Consider the following 18,965-nt stretch of genomic DNA (forward strand, 5'->3'; position numbering starts at 1 on the left):
CCTGCAAGAAACTCCTGGCCTGGCCTTGGTCATTTAGGCCATTTGGGGAGTGAACCAGTTGATGGAAGACCTCTCTCTCCATCTCTACCTTTCAAATAAATAAATACATCTTTAAAAAACAAAAAAAAAAAAGCAAATCCTACAACTGATGTCATTACCAAAAACTAAGTATACCAAATTGACTGTTTAAAGCTCTCTGGCATCAGAGCAAAGCTAGACTACAGGATTGAATGTAGGTTCATTTGATACAAGTAGTTGTTATCCTGCTACTAAGTGGCAGAAGTCTAAGTCTAAAATCGGAGTACTTAACCGTGAAGCTGGAGTGCCTCTTATTTGGAACCAGAGAGAACAGGACAAATAACATATCCATGGCTGTACATCTACAGAGGACGATGAAGGAACCTACATTCATAATGGCAGCAGACATGGCTACTGACCGGGACTCTGCCCTGCAGCTGGATTCTTTCATCCCATCCCCTTTCCCAGGGTACCCTCCGCCCACTCATTCTCCTTTCCCCTTCAATCTCTCTAACCCAGGCACAACTACCATGACATCAAAACTTGCAGGTGCATACAAACACATAAAGGGAAGGGAGCTGTTTCTCTTCACTAATGTATATTTTTGACTCAAGAATCATATCAAAGTTGAGAATCACAATTGTGAACAGCAACTGATGTCTTAGTCTATCAGGCTACTACAACAAGAACTGCTCATGCAGCAGTCATTTCTCACAGTCTGGAGGCTAAAAGTCCAAGAACATGGTGCCCACATGCTTGCGTTCTTGGTGAGGGCCCAGTCCTCCACCTCTGGAGTGACAAGCTCAATGCTGCACCCTCACAAAACAGGGACACTAATCCCATTTAAGAGGGCTCCATCTTCAGACCTAATTGTCTTGCAAAGGCACCACCGTTAACATATGAATCAGGAGTGTGGGAACACACCCAGCCTACAGCAGAGGACAGAAAGAAGGCTGAAGCCAGCATAAAGGTCACAGCTGGCATAGCCACCCCCTGCAGCATCCCATAGGGCCAAGGGTTTCAGACGCGCGGCTGCTCCACTTCTGATCCAGCTCCCTGCTGTGGCCTGGGAAAGCAGTGGAAGATGGTCCAAGTCCTTGGGCCCCTGCACCTGTGTGGGAGACCTGGAAGAAGCCCCTGGCTCCTGGCTTCGGATGGAAGACATCTCTCTCTCTCTATCTTTCTGCCTGTCTAACTCTGCTTATCAAATAAATAGATCTTTAAAAAGAAAGGAAAAAAAAAGTCACACATCACACACTGGAATACCCAAGCAGGACTCCCAGCTCTGGCTTGTGACTCTAGCTTCCTGCCAATGCAAACCCTAGAAGGCAGTGGTGATGGTACAATTCTCTGGGTTTCCCCCACCCACACAGGAGACCGGGATGGCATCCCCAGCTCCTGGTTCCAGCCTGGCAGGCATTTAGGGAGTAAACCAGTGGATGGGAGCCTCCTTCCTCTTAAATAAAATTTAAAAGAAAGGCGGGGGGGGGGGGGGGGCTGGCGGCAGCACTGTGGTGTAGTGGGTTAATAAAGCGCTGGCCTGAAGCACCGGCACCCCATATGGGTGCTGGTTCTAGTCCCAGCTGCTCCACTTCTGATCCAGCTCTCTGCTATGGCCTGGGAAAGTAGTAGAAGATGGCCCAAGTCCTTGGGCCCCTGCACCAATGTGGGAGACCCGGAAGAAGCACCTGGGTCCTGGCTTCGGATCGGCACAGCTCTGGCCGTTGCTGCAAACTGGGGAGTGAACCAGCAGATGGAAGACCTTTCTAACTCTTTCAAATAAACAAAATAAATCTTAAAAAAAAAAAAAAGGCATAATTCATAGTATAAGGGATCACAGGCTAGATTATTCCTTATATTCATGCTAGACATACTAATTGAGGGTCTCCTGTGTGTCTAGTACTGTGTATGCTAGGCACTGGGACCAACAGCCAGACATCAAACAAGCGCCCATGTGCGATGCCAGCACCGCAGGCAGTGGCTTCACAGGCTATGCCACAGCGCCAGCCCCAAGGCTCAATTTTCAATACCAACACTCAAGACTACAAAGAACCCAGAGAGGGTAGGTCTCAAGGAACAGCAGGTTAAGCTACTGCTTGAGACCCACATACCCTATCAGAGCGCTGGTTAGAGTCCTGGCTCCACTTCCAATTCAGCCTCCAGCTAAAGCACACCCCTGGATACAGGGGGTGATGGTTCAAGTACTTGGGTTCCTGTCACCCACGTTGGAGACCTGGATGGAAGAGTTCCAGGCTCCTGACTCTGGCTTGGCCCACCTCAGCTGCTACAACCATTTGGAGGCATGAACCAGCTGCTGGAGGTGCTCTCTCCCTACTTCTGCTATTCTTTCAAATCAGTGAATGAATGAATGAACAAATAAATAAATAAATAGTGGCCGGCATTGTGGTGCAGCGGGTTAAACTGCTACTGGCAACACTGTTGGTGTTTCACATTGGAACTCGTGGTTCGAGTACTGGCTGTTCTGCTTCTGACCCAGCTCCCTGTTAATGAATGCACCTGGAAAAGCAGTGGAAGATGGTCCGAGTACTTGGGTCCCTGTCTCCCCTGCAGGAGACCTAGATATAGTTTCTGGCTCCTGCCTTTGGCCTGGCCCAGTGCTGGCTGTTGTAACCATTTGTAACAGCTCTGGGTGTTGTAACCATTCCAGAAGAGAACCAGCAGATGGAAGATCTCTCCCTCCCTCTCTCATTCTGCCTTTCAAAGAAATAAATTATAAACAAATCTTCTAAGAAGCCACTTTAGGGGCCAGCACTGGAGCATAGCAAGCGAAGCTGCTAGTGCTGGCAGACCATGTGGGTGCCGGTTTGAGTCCCAGCTGCTCCTTTTTTTTTTTTTTGACAGGCAAAGTGGACAGTGAGAGAGAGAGAGACAGAGAGAAAGGTCTTCCTTTGCCGTTGGTTCACCCTCCAATGGCTGCCGCACCACTCTGATCCAAAGCCAGGAGCCAGGTGCTTACCCTGGTCTCCCATGGGGTGCAGGGCCCAAGCACTTGGGCCATCCTCCACTTCACTCCCGGGTCACAGCAGAGAGCTGGCCTGGAAGAGGAGCAACCGGGACAGAATCCAGCACCCCGACCGGGACTAGAACCTGGTGTGCCGGCGCCGCTAGGCGGAGGATTAGCCTAGTGAGCCGCGGTGCCGGCCTGCTCCATTTCTGATCCAGCTCTCTGCTATGGCCTGGGAAAGCAGCGGAAGATGGCTCAAGTGCTTGTGCCCCTACACCCATGTGGGAAACCCAGAAGAAGCTCCTAGCTTCAGATGGGCCCAGCTCCGGGTGCTGCAGCCATCTAGGGAATTAACCAGTTGGAAGACTTTTTCTTTCCTTCTCTCTCTCTGCCTTTCAAATAAATAAATAAAGTTGTTTTTTTTTTTTAAGCACCACTTTCTATTCCACTGTGTCTGAGTTTGCTTATCCTAGGTACTTCATATAAGCAGAATTACAGAGTATCTGCCTTATTTCACCATGTATTCTTTAAAAGTACATCCATTGTAGCAAATACCAAAATTCCATTCTTCATGCCTGAATTTTTCTGCATAGACACCTTTTGTGTACCCACTCATCTGCTGATGGACACAGGGTTGTCTGACAGTGTTAGGTGTCGTGAGTGAGGATGCTATCTGGACACAACCCTGCTGACACAAGGCACGTGGAGTTCATGACCTCCAACAAGGATCATCTAACTCAAATCGAAGCATTGCTCGCTGGCCCTTTACAGAAAGTCTGCCGACCCCTGGCCTATAATGATGGGACTGAATTTAGAGAACACAGGACTGAACTACAGTGGCAATTCTTGTACTTGGAACAAGGAACAATTTCAGACAGTGAGATCACTGAACAAGGACATTTTACTACCAAGTAAGACATGGGTCAGCGTTCTTTGACACAGGTTAAAGGTCTGTTCTGGAGAAGTGCAACGGACGGCAGGATGACATCAGACGGCATGGAAGACGCTGGGGGAAGAGATAAGCTGCAAGAATTCCTCTCCAGTTGAAGATCCCTGCGCAACACCATGGACAGGCCTTGAGGAGGCAAGTGGACAACCACGCATGGATAAAAAGTGTTCTAGGTTGCAGACAACTATACAGGAATTGGGTACAGACTACATTTAAAGTCACAGAAATATGTAAGATTAAAAAGGAAATACATTGAGGGATTCAGGACCACATCTAGGCAATTCCAATACTGAGGAAAACTTTGTAAAACCATAATCAAACTGGCTTAAAAAAATCAGTATTTTTTTTATCACCATACACATGCACTTCAAAGTCTTCTGTTGGCCTAAGTTTGAAATAACTGTAAGTTACTCCATGCTTTCATAGTGAGATCTTCCATCTGCTGGTTCACTCCTCAAATGGCCTCAACAGCTGGGGCTGCACCAGGCCGAAGCAAGGGACCTGGAACTGTCATTCTGGTCGCCCACATGTGTGGCAGGGGCCCAAGTACTTGGGTCATCTTTTGTTTCTTTCCTAGGCACATTAGCAAGGAGCTATACAGGAAGTGGAGCAGCCAGGACTCAACCCAGTGCACACACAGGCTTTAGTAAGATAGTATTATCAGCTGTCCTCTGTTTCGGTGGGTTTAAGACGAGACCCACTAAGGAAGGCAGGTGTAGGTCTTCAGCACCCAGTGGGACAGCAGGAAGTGACCCTGTGAAAGTCCCTATAACATCTGCAGAATCCAGCACCCGGATTCAGACACCTCAACAGGAAAGCTAACTGTGCATGGGCCCTAAGGGTAGAGACGGCACTAGCAGCTGACAGATCCTGCAGATAATCCTCCAAATTAAAGATGAAAGTTGATTTTTCACCAACCTGCAAAACGACTCCTCAGCATCTCAAGAAATCACTCCTGTTATTCCATCTTTGTGGAAGACAGATAGCATCAACTTCTCTGGTTCCCTGTGAGCCACTGCCTGCTCTCACAACTTCTCAACCAGCATAGGTGAATTTCGTTAGTTCACCAGCTCTCTGCCCTGTCGGTAGCAGTACCCTTTCTGGGAAGCTAGATCCTGTCCCTCACAGGTGCAAGAAGCCATGGTGCTGGCAGGACTGTGACCTGTGTTGAGTATCAGTGGCTGGGCACGCCGGGTCCACCAGGAGTGTGTGCATCCAAAGTACAATTTCAGCAGGGCTGAGGGCCATCTGAAACCAACACAGAAGACAGGAACCCAGCAAACAGAGGCCACACATGCAGACCTGACCTCTGTCAAAGGGGAGCTCACCTTCGTGAAGAAAGTGCTGGAATACAAGAAAACGTCCTGTGACACCTCAGAGAAACGTGGAGGGCAAATCAGCTTTATTCTAGGCGGGAAGTCACCAATCTTCCTGCGCTATTAAGTCTTTGAAGTTGTCTTTCCATTTTAACTTCTAAGAAATCCAATGACAGTGAGGAGCAATTTTAGAGCATGCTCTCCTTGTTCCTACTATTTAAATTAGGAACATTTTTTGATCTCAATTTCCTTGTGAATTGTTGAATTCTCACTGCTAGTAAAAAGTTACACATTGTCTTTTTTTTTTTTTTTTTTAAAGCGTTATTTATTTATTTGAAAGGCAGAGTTAGGTCTTCTATCCACTGGTTCACTACCCAGATGGTTGCAACAGCCAGAGCCGCGCCAATCTGAAGCTAGGAGCCAGGAGCCTCTTTTTTTTTTTTAAAGAGTTATTTTTATTTATTTGAAAGAGTTAGAGAGAGGAAGAGTAAGAGAGTTCCTCCATTCTGCTGGTTCACTCCCCAAATGACCGCAACGGCCAGAAGCCAGGAGCTTCTTCTGGGTCTCCCAAGCAGGTGCAGGGGCCCAAGCACTAGGGCCATCATCTACTGTTTTCCCAGGTCATAAGAAGAGAGCTGGATTGGAAAAGGAACAGCCGGGACATGAAACAGTGCCCATATGGGATGCCAGTGCTGTAGGCTGGAGCTTTAACCCAATGCACCACAGCGTCGGCCTGCCAGGAGCTTCTTCCAGGTATCCCACGTGGGTGCAGGGTCCCAAGCACCAGGGCCAAGTTCTACTGCTTTCCCAGGCCATAGCAGAGCGCTGGATCAGAAGTGGAGGAGCTGAAACTTGAACCGATGCCCATATGGGATACCAGCACTGTAGGTGGCAGCTTTACCTGCTACGCCACAGTGCCGGACCAGTGTGTCATGTAGCGTATGGTTTCTGATAGAGCTGTAGTTTCTGCTTATGAACATAAGTACCTGTGTTACATGGCACTTCGGTTCTGGTATTTATACATTTATGGTTAGGTATATGTAAGAGAGTTCATTTACACTAATATTCTGCTGTTATTTGCCAATATATTAATGTAAAAATTTTAGTCTTAGAATATAGTGGGCTATCCATGGCTTATTATTTGGGCAAGTGTATTTACTTGTATATATTTACGGATTTGCCCTCACACTTTTTTTTTTTTTTTTTTGCCAGGCAGAGTTAGAGAGAGAGAGAGAGAGAGAGAGAGAGAGAGTTATAGACAGTGAGAGAGAGACAGAGAGAAAGGTCTTCCTTCCATTGGTTCACTCCCCTAATGGCCGTCACTGAGCCGATCTGAAGCCAGGAGCCGGGTGCTTCCTCCCGGTCTCCCATGTGGGTGCAGGGCCCAAGCACTTGGGCCATCCTCCGCTGCCATCCGGGGCCACAGCAGAGAGCTGGCCTGGAAGAGGGGCAACTGGGGCAGAATCTGGTGCCCCGACCGGGACTAGAACCTGGTGTTCGAGAGCCACAGGCAGAGGATTAGTCAAGTGAGCCATGGCGCCAGCCTCACACTTTTTAAAAAGATAATTATTATGCTAATTTGCAAAGTTGATTGAGGGTAGTACACTTATTTAATAAAGCTACTAATTTTTTTTAAAAAGATAAGTGCATTTTTTCCCTTTTTGTATTATTCCATTTTTAAAAATGTCCCTGTCATAGTATGTATGCAAAGCTCCATAAAGAATGCTTCCACTGTCTGCACTGGCTACTGCAGTCCTTGGTTTCACACGTCCGTTCTTCAGGGGAGTGCTAACTTGATCTCCTCTGACTGTCAGATGTGCTGTGCACGTCACTGGTTTCCACTGCCCAGTAGTGGGGTGACACTGAGCACCCACCTAAGTAAAACACGTGAGAAAGTCAGCATTAAACCTGCTTTAAAAACTGTTGTACACATATTTCTGGCTGGAGCTCCCCTCATGGGCAGGACTTAATAATTCCCTTGTCCATCACAGTCTCCCAGCTGTTCAGCTTCCTCTGTGCTACCAAAGTCATAATCACTCCCCGTTGAGAGGCAAACGAGACTCAAAAACAATCTGTAGTCAAACAGGCAGAGCTGCTGCTCAGGACACCAGCACCCAGTAACGGCACCGGTTCGTCCCAGCCACTCCATTTCTGACCCACCTCCCTGCTAATGGCCTTGGAAAAGCAGTAGCTGGGACTCTGCCATCTACATGGGAGACTCAGTGAAGCCCCTGCCTTCAGCCTGGTCTTTGTGGACAGCTGGGGAGTCAACTAATGCATGGAAGATCGATCTCCCTCCCTCTCTCTGATGCTTTCAAAATAAATAAATCTTGGGAAAAAAAAGTCTCCTCTGCCCTCCTGACTCCAATCAAACTGGTCTGCCCGCAGGGGTACTCAGTGTCTGACGGAAGGCGCTGAATCAATACAGCTTCCTCCTGCGCCTCCTTTCCTCACCGGAAGTCCAAGCTGCTCTCTAAAACTCACGTCAGAATCTCTTTCCTTGAAGAGCCTTCTGTTGCTGTCACTCCAGCCTCCACTCAAACTCTGCTTATTAATGAACGACAATACCACCTGTCACAAGGCTCAAACAGAGTGACATGCTAAACGCCAGCCAGCACGTCTGAGAAACGGAGTAGGATGCAAGCTCGCAGGTCCCAAGAACAAGGGCCTGGCCATCTCTGGAGCAGTTACTTGGTTACCACCACATTTTAATCAAACAAATCAAAGACCTTGGGTATGGTTTCTAAGGTGAACCTCACCTCATACATAACAGACAGGCTCAATTTTTAAAAGACTTTATTTATTTTTAAATTTATTTGACAGATAGAGTTAGAGACAGTAAGAGAGACAGAGAAAGGTCTTCCTTTCGTTGGTTCATTCCCTGCGCCGTTCCAAAGCCAGGAGTCAGGTGCTTCCTCTTGGTCTCCCATGCAGGTGCAGGGGCCCAAGCACTCGGGCCATCCTCCACTGCCCTCCCGGGCCACAGCAGAGAGCTGGACTGGAAGAGGAGCAACCGAGACTAGAACCTGGTGCCAATATGGGATGCCAGCGCCGCAGGTGGAGGATTAACCAAGTGAACCATGGCGCCGGCCCCCAACAGGCTCAATTCTTAATACTGTATTTAATTGATTCCAATAGATTTCGCCTACATTTTACACCTGCAAAACTGAAAGCTCAGAGATATGATAAAATAAAATTTTCTCTATCAGCCTTAATGATTCCAAACAATGTTAAACTTAAAAAAAAAAAAAAGCACTAAACTACAGTAAGCATGTAAAAAACATGGAAAATTATCAATCCTGGGGCAGGCACTGTGGCACAGAGGGCTAAACTGCTGCCTAGGATTCCTGCATCCACACTGGACGGTCAGTTCAAGTCCAGGCTATTCAGCTTCTGATCCAGCCCCCTGCTCATCAGAAAGAGGACAGCTCAAGTATCTGAGACTCTGCCACCACGTAGGAGACCCGGCTCCTGGAGTCATCTGGGGAGTGAACCAGCAGATGGAAGATGCCCCCCACCCTGCAACCCTGTAGCTCTGTCACTTAAGTGGTTTTTCATTTTTTTAGGCTGCATCACTGGCAGCTCCAAGCCAGCACTGGGAAATGAGACACTACCAACGGTTGGAAAAACAAACCCAGAGCTACGCATTACTATCAATCAGGGGTCTCCTTCATGTTACAGAGCAGTTCACTTTCAAATCCAGCCCTAGGAAAAGCGTGATTTCCTTAGAAGTTTTCCTCATCTTAGTATCAGATAAGGGCAGTGTAATTTCCTTTCCTTTTTGTTTTTTTTTTTAAATCTTGATTGCCAGGAAGCTCATATGCTTCCTTTTCCCCCTGTGATCCTGATTTGGCTTCATCAATTTGCATACTTGCCTATTTGTGTATGTACTGGCTAGACTGTTTCTCTACTCTTTCAATCTTGGGTCTGGCCATCGTAGGTTATTTTTGAGAAAAAAGACATTACCCACGCATCCCTGCCACCTCCCGACCCTTCGCTGGCGTGGGAAAGCTGGACTGAGACTCAGGAGTAGGCAGCATCAGGCAGCCTGTTTCCCACTAATGAAGATCTTCAGAAAGGGCACTATGGCTTAGTAAGTACCTGTTTCTTTGATAGCACCGTCACATTTCTCAACCCAAACAAAAGCTTTTAGGTACTGAGCCCTAATTTCTTGGCTGAAGAAATAAGGCTTCAAAAATCTGAAGAAAGCAGTAGATCTGGGATTTGGACACAGGACTGACCCTAAAGCCCATCCCCACCTCCACATGCTTAATTCTTCTTTCCCACCCATATAGGAATAGAACAAATGGTATTCTGGTCTATAGACCACAGTTCTACCATACAGCACAACTTCCATCCATTCACTCAACCTTAAAAACTTTTTGAATTTATTTGATATATATATATATGAAGAGAGATCTTCAACCACGGGGTCATTCCCCAAATGATTCCGACAGCCAGGGCTGGGCCAGGCCAGGCCAAAGCCAGGAGCCTGGAACTCAATCTGGGTCTTCCACCTGGATGTCAGGGACCCAACTACTTGAGCCATCACCTGCTGTCTCCCAGGGTGTTCCAAAGTGGGAGAACCCAGCATGTTTATCAAGAATTCTATTCTGGCTGGTTCACTCCCCAAATGGCCACAACTGCCGGAGCTGAGCCAATGATCCAAAGCCAGGAGCTTGTCCTGGGTCTCCCAAGTGGGTGCAGGGGCCCAAGGACTTGCTTTCCCAGGCTTATTAGCAGGGAGCTGGATCAGAAGTGCAACAGCCACAGCGACGCCCCCCCCCCCAATCCTATTTAAAAAATTTTTATTTATTTATTTATTTGAAAGGCAGAATTACAGAGAGACAGAATAAGGATCTTCCATCTGATTCACACTCCCCAAATGGCCACAACAGCAAAGCCAAGAACCTCATCCAGGTGCCCCATGTGGGTGCAGGGGGCCAAGGACTTGGGTAATCTTCTGCTGTTTTCCCAGGCAGATCAGAACCGGGGCACCTGTTGTGGCAGGCCGTGGCTTACCTACTGTACCACAGCGCCAACCAAGAACTCCACTCTATTCCCAAGTTCAGCCCTCTCCAGGGACAGCCAGGGCCAGACTTCCCGCACAGCAGTGATAACGGCTTTCCCCACGCCCCAGTTCCTCTAGTTGCGAAGAATTTACACAAGCAGCAGCCCACCACAAATAACATGTTGTATCAACGCTCAGCCGTGTCTGAACCCACTGTGCAAGGCTAAAGAAGAGACTTCATACCCTCATTTGCCAGAGCATGTTAAAATAGGATAGTTTTGCTTTAAGAAACTATTATATCGCTCGCTTCCTACTATCACATAGCATTTTAAAGGAAGAGTGTCTCTGTTATGAATAATAAAAATGACCTTAGGGATCTTCCCATGCCAACAACTCATTTTACAAAGATCCCAAGGTCAGAAGACAAGACATGCCAAGGTCATCTATTGTCCTCTAGAGAAGACATGTGAAATGTGATGCTGGTACCAGTATGATTCCCAGAAACCACGGGGCTTTATTATTGACAATCAGTCACAAACTCAAACAGAATGGGCCTAGCAATAAGAAGATACTGAGAGCTCGGAAATGGCTCCCCTTAGGCACTATAATTCAATTCCACGACACACACAGGCACACACCCACACAACAGAGAGATAACTTCCAAGATGTCTCTACCTCTTCCACATATTCAGCTAACAGTTATGAAATTAACATTATTTTCAACAACCAAGTCACATTCCAGAAGTCAAATTTTAAAAATATAAAGTTCAAGTGTTTGTCCAATACTCACTGGTAAATAGTTTTGAAATGATAAGAAATGCTCACTTTTGCGTCTCTTCCTATTGGAAGTAGCACGAACACAGAGAATGAAATCACCCTGGGAGCTGATCAGGAGTTATACAGAAGAGTGCGGATCTTTAAGAAATGTTCGCTGTAATAATTCTTTTGCTAACAAACCCGTGAGGGATCCAAACTCCTTAGCCTTAAAACGGACCGACCTTGCAAAGCAGACTTCAAAAGCAAAGGAAACAGAAATGCCTTTTGTAGGGGGAGGCATTTAGCTCAGCAGTTAAGATGCCCACAGAGCATCCGGCTGCAGCCCGGACTTGGCTGCCTGCTAATGCAGACCCTGGGAGGCGGCAGGGATGGCTCAAGTGAGTAGGTTCCAGCGACCTGGAAGGAGCTCTTGACTCCTGGCTGGGGCCTGGCCCAGCCCAGCTTTGGCTAGTGCAGGTATTTGGGGAGTTAACCAGTGAGTCAAAGATCTCTGTCTTTCTTCCTCTCGAATAAATTAATAAAAGTGTGAGGCTGACCAAATACTTTTAAAAAGAAAGCAATGCTTTTTTAAAACATATCTAGGACACAGTACGTTTGGCTGTTTTTAAATGTGCTCTCTTCCAAAGCCTGAAACACTTGTTGTAGGCAGGACAGGAGACCCGCCCCCTTCCCCGATTAGGGACCTCTCTTTTCCCTGGAGAGGGAGGCTAGTGGAACGGCAAAGGTTAACAACCTGGAGCTGACAGTCACACAGCACAAGAGGCTTTATCACAGTAAGCCAGGGCGCCCAGAGCTACCAGGTCAGGACTTGGGATCTGTGAGTTAGGCTACCTATGTAGGTCATGGGGTTGTAGCGATTACTTTGGAAAGCTTTTTTTCGTGTCGCTCCATGGGAATTTGTCGATTGTATCTCTACTTAGATAAAGAGCACAGGTTAAAAAAAAAAACAAAAAACGGGGGGGGGGGGACCCCAACAGAGGAATGGCAAATTGTCATACCTAGTTACTTCTGACAATTTGAATTTTCTGAATGTATAAAAAGACCGAGAAAACTTCAACACATACTGACTTTTTCACTTTACTGATTTCTGTTACCAATGGCTTTTGGCCTCAGATGTTTCGTTCACTGCAGAACAGAGCGCTTCCACATACACAGCCTACTGCAGGATGATAACTGAAGTATCAACAGCCTTCAAGAAGGTCACATGAAACCCAAGACTTTAAAAGCCCAGATTTCCCTCAAAACATGTTAAATGTTCGGTTTTTACCATTAGCTTTCCTACTCAGTTCAATAGTTTAGTTAATTCCATTTATAATTAGCTTCACATACAGTCACATCTATATAACAGCAATGAATATCTAAGAACAAAGTATGTCACACTTTGCCCTAAATCTGCCAACACTGCAATCTCCGTTAACTGGATGTGGGGAAGAAAGCTCAAAGCAAACAATGGCCTTAACACAACTGGCTAAGAAAACCCGAAACAGAGCTGAACTGTGATTAAACATCGAGATGCGTTCAGATTTAATAGTCTCATCTGCAAAAACACACCGGTCTTGCCAGGTGGCCTGGACAAGCACAGTACACATTATTTAGCATTATTAACATCATTAAAGTGAGTGAAGTGCACGCCACTCCATGGATGGACCTGGCAACATTCTGCTGATCCTACAGAGGCCACATAGCGCACGATTCCACGTTATAGTGTCCAGAGTGGGCAAGCAGACAGAGAAGAGTGGAATAGGGGTGGCCAGGCGCTGGGAGGCAAAAGTGTGGGGAGTGACTGCTAACAGGTACAGTTTCTTTTGAGGGAGATGAAAATGTTTTGAAATTAGACAGTGACACCTTTTGTACAACCTAGTGGATATCAAAAAATCCGCAGAACCGTGAGAAGTCAACTGAATTAAAAAAAAAAAAAAAAAGAGCCGATCTCAAAAGACCCCTTCAGGTCTAAGGTTCCCCTCCTGTACAACTACCGGATTCCCTTGTTGCTGCTACATTCAAGATGCCTGCAGCACAGCGTGGATGTGCTTCCTCCCTGGGAAGGTAAAGGAAGGTGGCATACAAGCAAAAGAAATCCATAAAACCCAAAAACTCGGGTTTCCATAAGCATTTATTTTAAACCAAGAGGTGCTAGTAACATGAGCCTTGGTGATAGTCCATGTACAATTATTTCTGTAATGATCTCAGGTAACAAAGGTTGGGGCTTAAGCAAAACTTGCTTCCCGGCTCATTCCAATCAAAGGCACTGTTAGTAAAACTACAGTGCTGTTGACTCTCATGCCTAGGCTCAAATGAGATCAAGTTCATAGAACTAGTTGATACATTTCTTACCAGCTCCCCCTAGGACACACACCTAAGATCTAAACTGCCTTCATTTCTTCACTTGTTAGCAACTGTTATCATCTTGCTTCAGCTGAGAAGGAAATCCTTTTCAGAATGTGAACTAGGGACATGATAACTGACCACAAACTACTTAGCTTCTCTCTGGCACAGGGACAACTAAAGGGGATTGATTACCACAAAACCTGTCTGAGGAGACGGCCACCCCAACGTCATTCCCCCCAGCACTTACAACTGCGGCCCAGCAGAGGCTCCTGGACCACACGAGACCACCACTGCTTTAAGAACGGGACACTGAGATCGTCCCCGACCGCAACCCCCCGAGCAGCCCCTCGCACAGGCAGGGTGATGACTCCTGGAGGCTGACTGGACTGTGGACTGGCCCAGACCCTTCTTGGTCAAACCAAGTCGCACACTACCAAGTTTGCTTGAAGAGTGAGTTAGCAATTAAGGATAAACGCAAAATACGCTGGTTTTCTAAATTATTGTGAAACTCGACCATACACATACCGTAAGAAAAAGTAAATGTTGGGGCCGGCACTGTGGCACAGCAGGTAAAGCCACTGACTGCAGAACCCGCCTCCCATATGGGCGCCGGTTCGAGTCCCGGCTGCTCCACTTCTGATCCAGCTCTCTGCTGTGGCCTGGGAAGGCAGTAGACGATGGCCCAAGTGCTTGGGCCCCTGCACCGCGTTGGGAGGCCATGAAGGGGCTCCTGGCTCCGGATCGGTCCAGCTCCGGCCGTTGCGGCCAACTGGGGAGTGAACCAGCGGATGGAAGACCTCTCTCTCTCTCTAACTCTTTTAAATAAATAAAACTTCAAATGTAGTTTTATGTGACTCCTGTGTTTTTACCTAAGTATCCCGAACTCAACAAATTCATCAAAAACTCAAGCCTCATCCCCCTCACACAGTTCCTGCTAACGGAAACCCCCGGCTTGCAGTCCCGGTGTGCTCCGTCACCGGCCGGCCCTGGCGGCGGCGCTCGTCCCCTCCGGCCCGGTCTCTCGCGCTCCGGTCCACTCAAGCCTGTGGACGGCAGCAGCGGGTGCTGCTCAGAGGCCAGCAGTGCGAGGCCCCGCCGATTCCGGCAGCTCCGAGCGGCCGCACGGCCACTGCGGGGCAGGGGCGCACCCCGCGGCCCTCCGCCGGCTCCGCACAGCGCCCCAGCCCCTTCGGCCGCCCGCGATCCTCCCGCTCCGCTGCCGGCAGGCGATCGACGAGGACGACAGGAGACGAAAGCCCGCCGCCTACGGGGAGCCCTCCGGAGCTGGCGCCGCAGCCGTGCAAGCGGGGCCGACGGCGGCGCGCTGACGGGCCCGGGCGGGCCGGGCGCGCGGACCGCGCGGCTCCCGGGAGCGGTTGGCCGTCCGCGGGGCTGGGGGCGGGGCGGGCCCGCAGCGCCCCCCAGCGGGCGGCGGCGGCGGCGCGCGTCCCGAGGGCCGCGTCCGGCCGCGAGGCCCGCGCCGCGGCCCCGCCAACGCCCGCCGCCCGCCCGGGCCTCGGGGGCGCGCAGGGGCGCGCGGGGGCGCGCGGGGGCGGCGCGGCCGTTGGCCCGGGGCGGCCCCTCCCCCTCCCCGCCGCGCCCGCCCCCGCGCCGCGCCGCGCTTCCCCCTCTCGGACAAACTACGCCATTGCGGCCTAGCCGGGCGGCGCCCCCCCGGCCGCCATCTTCGCGGCCCGCCGCCGCCGCCGCCGCCGCCGCCCGCCGCCCGCCGCGCCCCCGCCGCGCCGCCATCTTTTGGGGCCGCCATACTTGCCTGGCGGAGAAGATGGCGGCGCCCATCGCACACATAAAACATGGCCTCCCTTCAAAACAAAAACATCCCGGGGCCGGCGCGCGGCCGGCGCTCACCTGAGGACCACATGGTGACCGAGAACTCGCCCTCCAGGGTCTTGATCTGCACCTGCTTCTGCTCCCATTTCTTGTTGCCCGGGTCGGCGCCGCCGCCGCCGCCGCCCGCCGCGCCGGCCCCGCCGCCCAGGTAACCCTTCTTGCCGCTCTTCTTGCCGCCGCCCTTCTTGACGCGGCCGCCGCCCGACGACGACGAGCCGCCGCCGCCGCTCTTGCCGGCCGCCGCCACGGTGACCAGCGTCTGCTCGATGTAGTCGTCGTCGCCGCCGGCCGGCGCGGGCACCGGGATCAGGATCTGGTCCTCGAAGCCGTCCTCGGCGCGCAGCCCGTCCGAGTCGTCGCCGCCCACCACCTCCTCGCGCGTCTGCACCAGGATCACCTCCTGGTGGTGGTGCACCTGGGTCGGGTCGTCGGTGACGAGCGGCTGCAGCGCGATCATGGGCGGGTGGTGGTGGTGGTGGTGGTGGTGGTGGTGGTGGCCGGCGTGGCCGTGGCCGCCCCCGCCGCCGTGGTCGCCGCCGCCGCCGCCGCCGTCCTCGTCGTCGTCGTCGTCCTCCTCCTCCTCGCCCACCACCGTGGTCTCGATGGTCTCCACCGGGATGGTCTCCACCTCGATCTCGTGCAGCTCCACGATCTCGGCCGGCATCTCCGAGCCGTCCGTGGCGATGTAGAGGGTGTCGCCCGAGGCCATGGCTGGGGGCTCCGCCGCCACGGCCGCGGCGGCCTCGGCTCCTCCGCTGCGGGCGGGCGTGGGGCAGGCAGGCAGAGGGAGGAAGGCGGCGACGGGCGGGGGGAGAGGGGGCGGGCGGCGGGGGGGAAGGGGCGGGCGCGGCGGCCGCGGCGGCGGCGGGGCTTCCCCGCCTCCCGCGCCTCGGTGCGCCCCGCGCTCGCTCGGCCGCTGCGCGTCCCGGCTGCCCGCCTCGCTCGCCGCAGCCCGCCCGCCCTGGCCGCGCCTCCTCCCGCCCTCCGGGGCCGGCGTGCCGCGCTCCGCCGGCCTCCTGCGCCTCCGCCTCCTTCCACACAAATACCAACTCCTCAGCCCGAGCCCCAGATCTCGCCGCCGCGGCCGCCGCCACACTCCGCTCGGGCTCGGCCTCGCGAGACTTCCGCGCTGGGCTCGGCCCGCCCCGCCTCGCCGCCACTCGCCGGCTCGCCCTCTCGCTCCTCCCTCCTCGCCAATCGCTCGGCCGGGCTCTCGGCCGAGGCCCCGCCCCCTCGCCCGGACTCCTCCCGGATTGGGGCCGGTGCGACAGGGGGCGGGGCGGGCCTCACGCGCGCTGGCTGGCCTGCGGCGCGTGACGTCAGCGCGGCGCCGCTACCTCCTGCCGCTGCCGCTGCGCGTCGCGCGGCTCCCCGCCCTGCGCGGTGCACCGGCGACGGAACCCGCTCCCCGGGGCCCGGGCCGCCCTCGAGAGCGGGGCGTCGCCGCTGCCGCTGCCGCCGCCGCCGCCGCCGCCGCCTGGGGAGCCGGTGAGCGGTCCGCGCGGCCCCGGCGCCATGGGGGCGGAGACTCGGGGTGCGGTGGGGGTGGGGGGAGCGGGCCGAGCTCGGGGCTGCGCCGTGCGCCCCAATAAAGTCTGCTTTGACGAGAAACGCCTGTGCTTCGTTTTTCGCGCCGGGCGGCCTTCGCGGTCGGCGCCGGGCTGCTGGCGAGCGGTGGCGGCAGGGTGAGTGCGGAGGACGGGGCCGGGCGGAAGCCGCGCGGAGCCGCGGCCACCGTTGGGAGGATGTCCGTTATTCTTTTGTGACCCGCGGAAACCGGAGGCGGGGCCGTTGGTGCCCGGCCGCTGCTGCTCGTGCCCGCCGCCCCGGCCTGGCGCGTCTCCGGTTTGTCCCTGCCGTGTCCCGTCGTAGCTCCAGAAGAGCCCGGGGTTTTTGGTTTTTGTTTTGGGGTCCCCCCCCGCCCCCAGGGGCGGCGAGCTCACCCCGCCGAGTCGCCTCTGTTGCAGACACTGTTGGCTCGCACCCGTGCTCGGTGGAGCTGACCGTGGATCGGCGGATCGCGAATAAAACGTTTCCCGGGGAGTTGCGTCTGTGTGCTGGCCTGGCCGATCTGGTGCCCGTGTGAATGAGCGTTCACGCGTCTTGCACGCACCGCGTCTGCAGGCGAGGGCCGGGGCTCCCTGACCAGCGCCGCGGGCGGCTGGCTGTGGAGAGCGCGTTAGACGTGCGGGCGTCCCCAGTCTTAGCCTGGGCTTGGTTTTCGAGAATGTTAGTGCGAGGAGCGGAGAGTTTGGTTTTCTCCTTGAGCTTTAAACCCTGAGTAATTCCCTTTGGAGCGCTGCACCCACACAATTTGAATCGAGTCGTCTCTGGCTTCTCCCAGCTTACAAAGCCTCCATAAATATTTCATCAACGGAAGCAAGCTGTGGGAGAATTTTTTGCATGGCTTAGCGCCTTTTAAGGCCACTTTCCCACTCTAGTACCTGGTGGGGAAGTGGCTTGCAGGTGACTGATCGGTCTCCATAGATGAGAGAGCAGGAGACCGGGAAGGGCCCATGAGGCAGCCGGGTCTGTGGGTGTTCAGTCACAGGCACAGAGCTGGCAAGGGCTTCAGGAGCCGTGGGGGCGCCCGAGTGCTGTCCCAGAGCAGGGGGCCTGCTCCGCGGTAGGAGAGCCTGCCTTCCACCCCTGCTGGGGAGGCAGAGAAAGAGGTCCTCCATCCACTGGGTCACTCCCCAAATGGCCGCAGTGGCTGGAGCTGGGCCAGTCTGAAGCCAGGACTCCCATCCCCCACTATGGGTACAGGGGCCACTGCTTTCCCAGGCTGTCAGCAGGGAGCCGGGTCGGAAGTGGTGCCCACGTGGGATACGGGCGCTGCAGGCCCGGGCCCTAACCTTCTGCGCCACAGCGCCAGCCCCTGTGGGGTGTCTTCTCACACAGTGCTGTTGGCTCTGGCCTGCTTACATTTGCTGAAGTTAAAGCCAACGTAAGAGGAGAGGTTAAAGTGCAGTTTCAAAACCACTGTCTTGTCTGCTGTGTGGAGAGTGTTCAGCCCTGCCAATCCTTTTATTTTGGCAGCAAGCCTCTAGATGGTTATTGTCACTTAGTGAAACTAATGTTTCCGATCTCTTTCCTTCCCACCCCTCTGGGCAAAGGCCAGGCCTGGTCTGTCCAAGCTGAGTGCCTTGTACATGGGGTGCCGGCTTGCTTTTTGTTTCATGCCACAAAACGAGGCCGAAAGCTCTTTGAAAAGTTTCAAAACGCCCTAACTTCCTGTGAAGATTCAGTCCACTGGGAAAGTGAGTGAACGACCATAGGAGGATGGAGACCACTGGACCCCTCACGATAACAGCTGTGCCTCGCCGTCTAGAACCTCTGAGAAACCAGAGGAGGAGAATGGCTGGGAGGAGCGATGACAGGTCCTGATCAAGACAGCAGCAGGACAAAGATACGAGCCATTAGCCAGCAGCTCCCTCGCTGCCACTGAAACTGATGTCATTTCCCAGTGTTTGTTTTTCTGAACCATCCATTAAATGCCGGATTTGAATTTAGAGAGCATGTGGTTTGGGAAGGGATAGGTGTGGGGAAGGGAAAAGGGCAGGAGTGGGCCGAGTAAAGGATGTCAGTTCAGAAGATGCTGGTACCTCCTTTGTGTGGAGAGCGAGCGCCTCCTGAGGAGGCTGGCTGCTACATCCGATCCTGCCGTGTTTTCTCTAACAGATTGAGGTTGATTCAAGCAGTGAATTCATGCTCAATGCAGACTAATTTGGCTGCCTCCTAATTGCTTCT

General features: G+C 52.6%; 1 protein-coding gene across 1 annotated transcript in view; it reads right to left on the reverse strand.

Annotated features, from left to right (window-relative positions):
• The window catches only part of YY1 (YY1 transcription factor), a 31,545-nt gene extending 15,554 nt beyond the window's left edge, over nucleotides 1–15,991 (reverse strand). Inside the window, exon 1 of the mRNA XM_062181545.1 lies at nucleotides 15,234–15,991. Coding sequence (XP_062037529.1) covers nucleotides 15,234–15,924 — 691 coding nt within the window. The 5' untranslated portion in view covers nucleotides 15,925–15,991. The remainder of the gene's footprint in view (nucleotides 1–15,233) is intronic.
• Between the last annotated feature and the right edge of the window lie 2,974 nt (nucleotides 15,992–18,965).

The sequence above is a fragment of the Lepus europaeus genome, chromosome 22 (genome assembly GCF_033115175.1).
Source record: "Lepus europaeus isolate LE1 chromosome 22, mLepTim1.pri, whole genome shotgun sequence".
Classification (NCBI taxonomy): domain Eukaryota; kingdom Metazoa; phylum Chordata; class Mammalia; order Lagomorpha; family Leporidae; genus Lepus; species Lepus europaeus.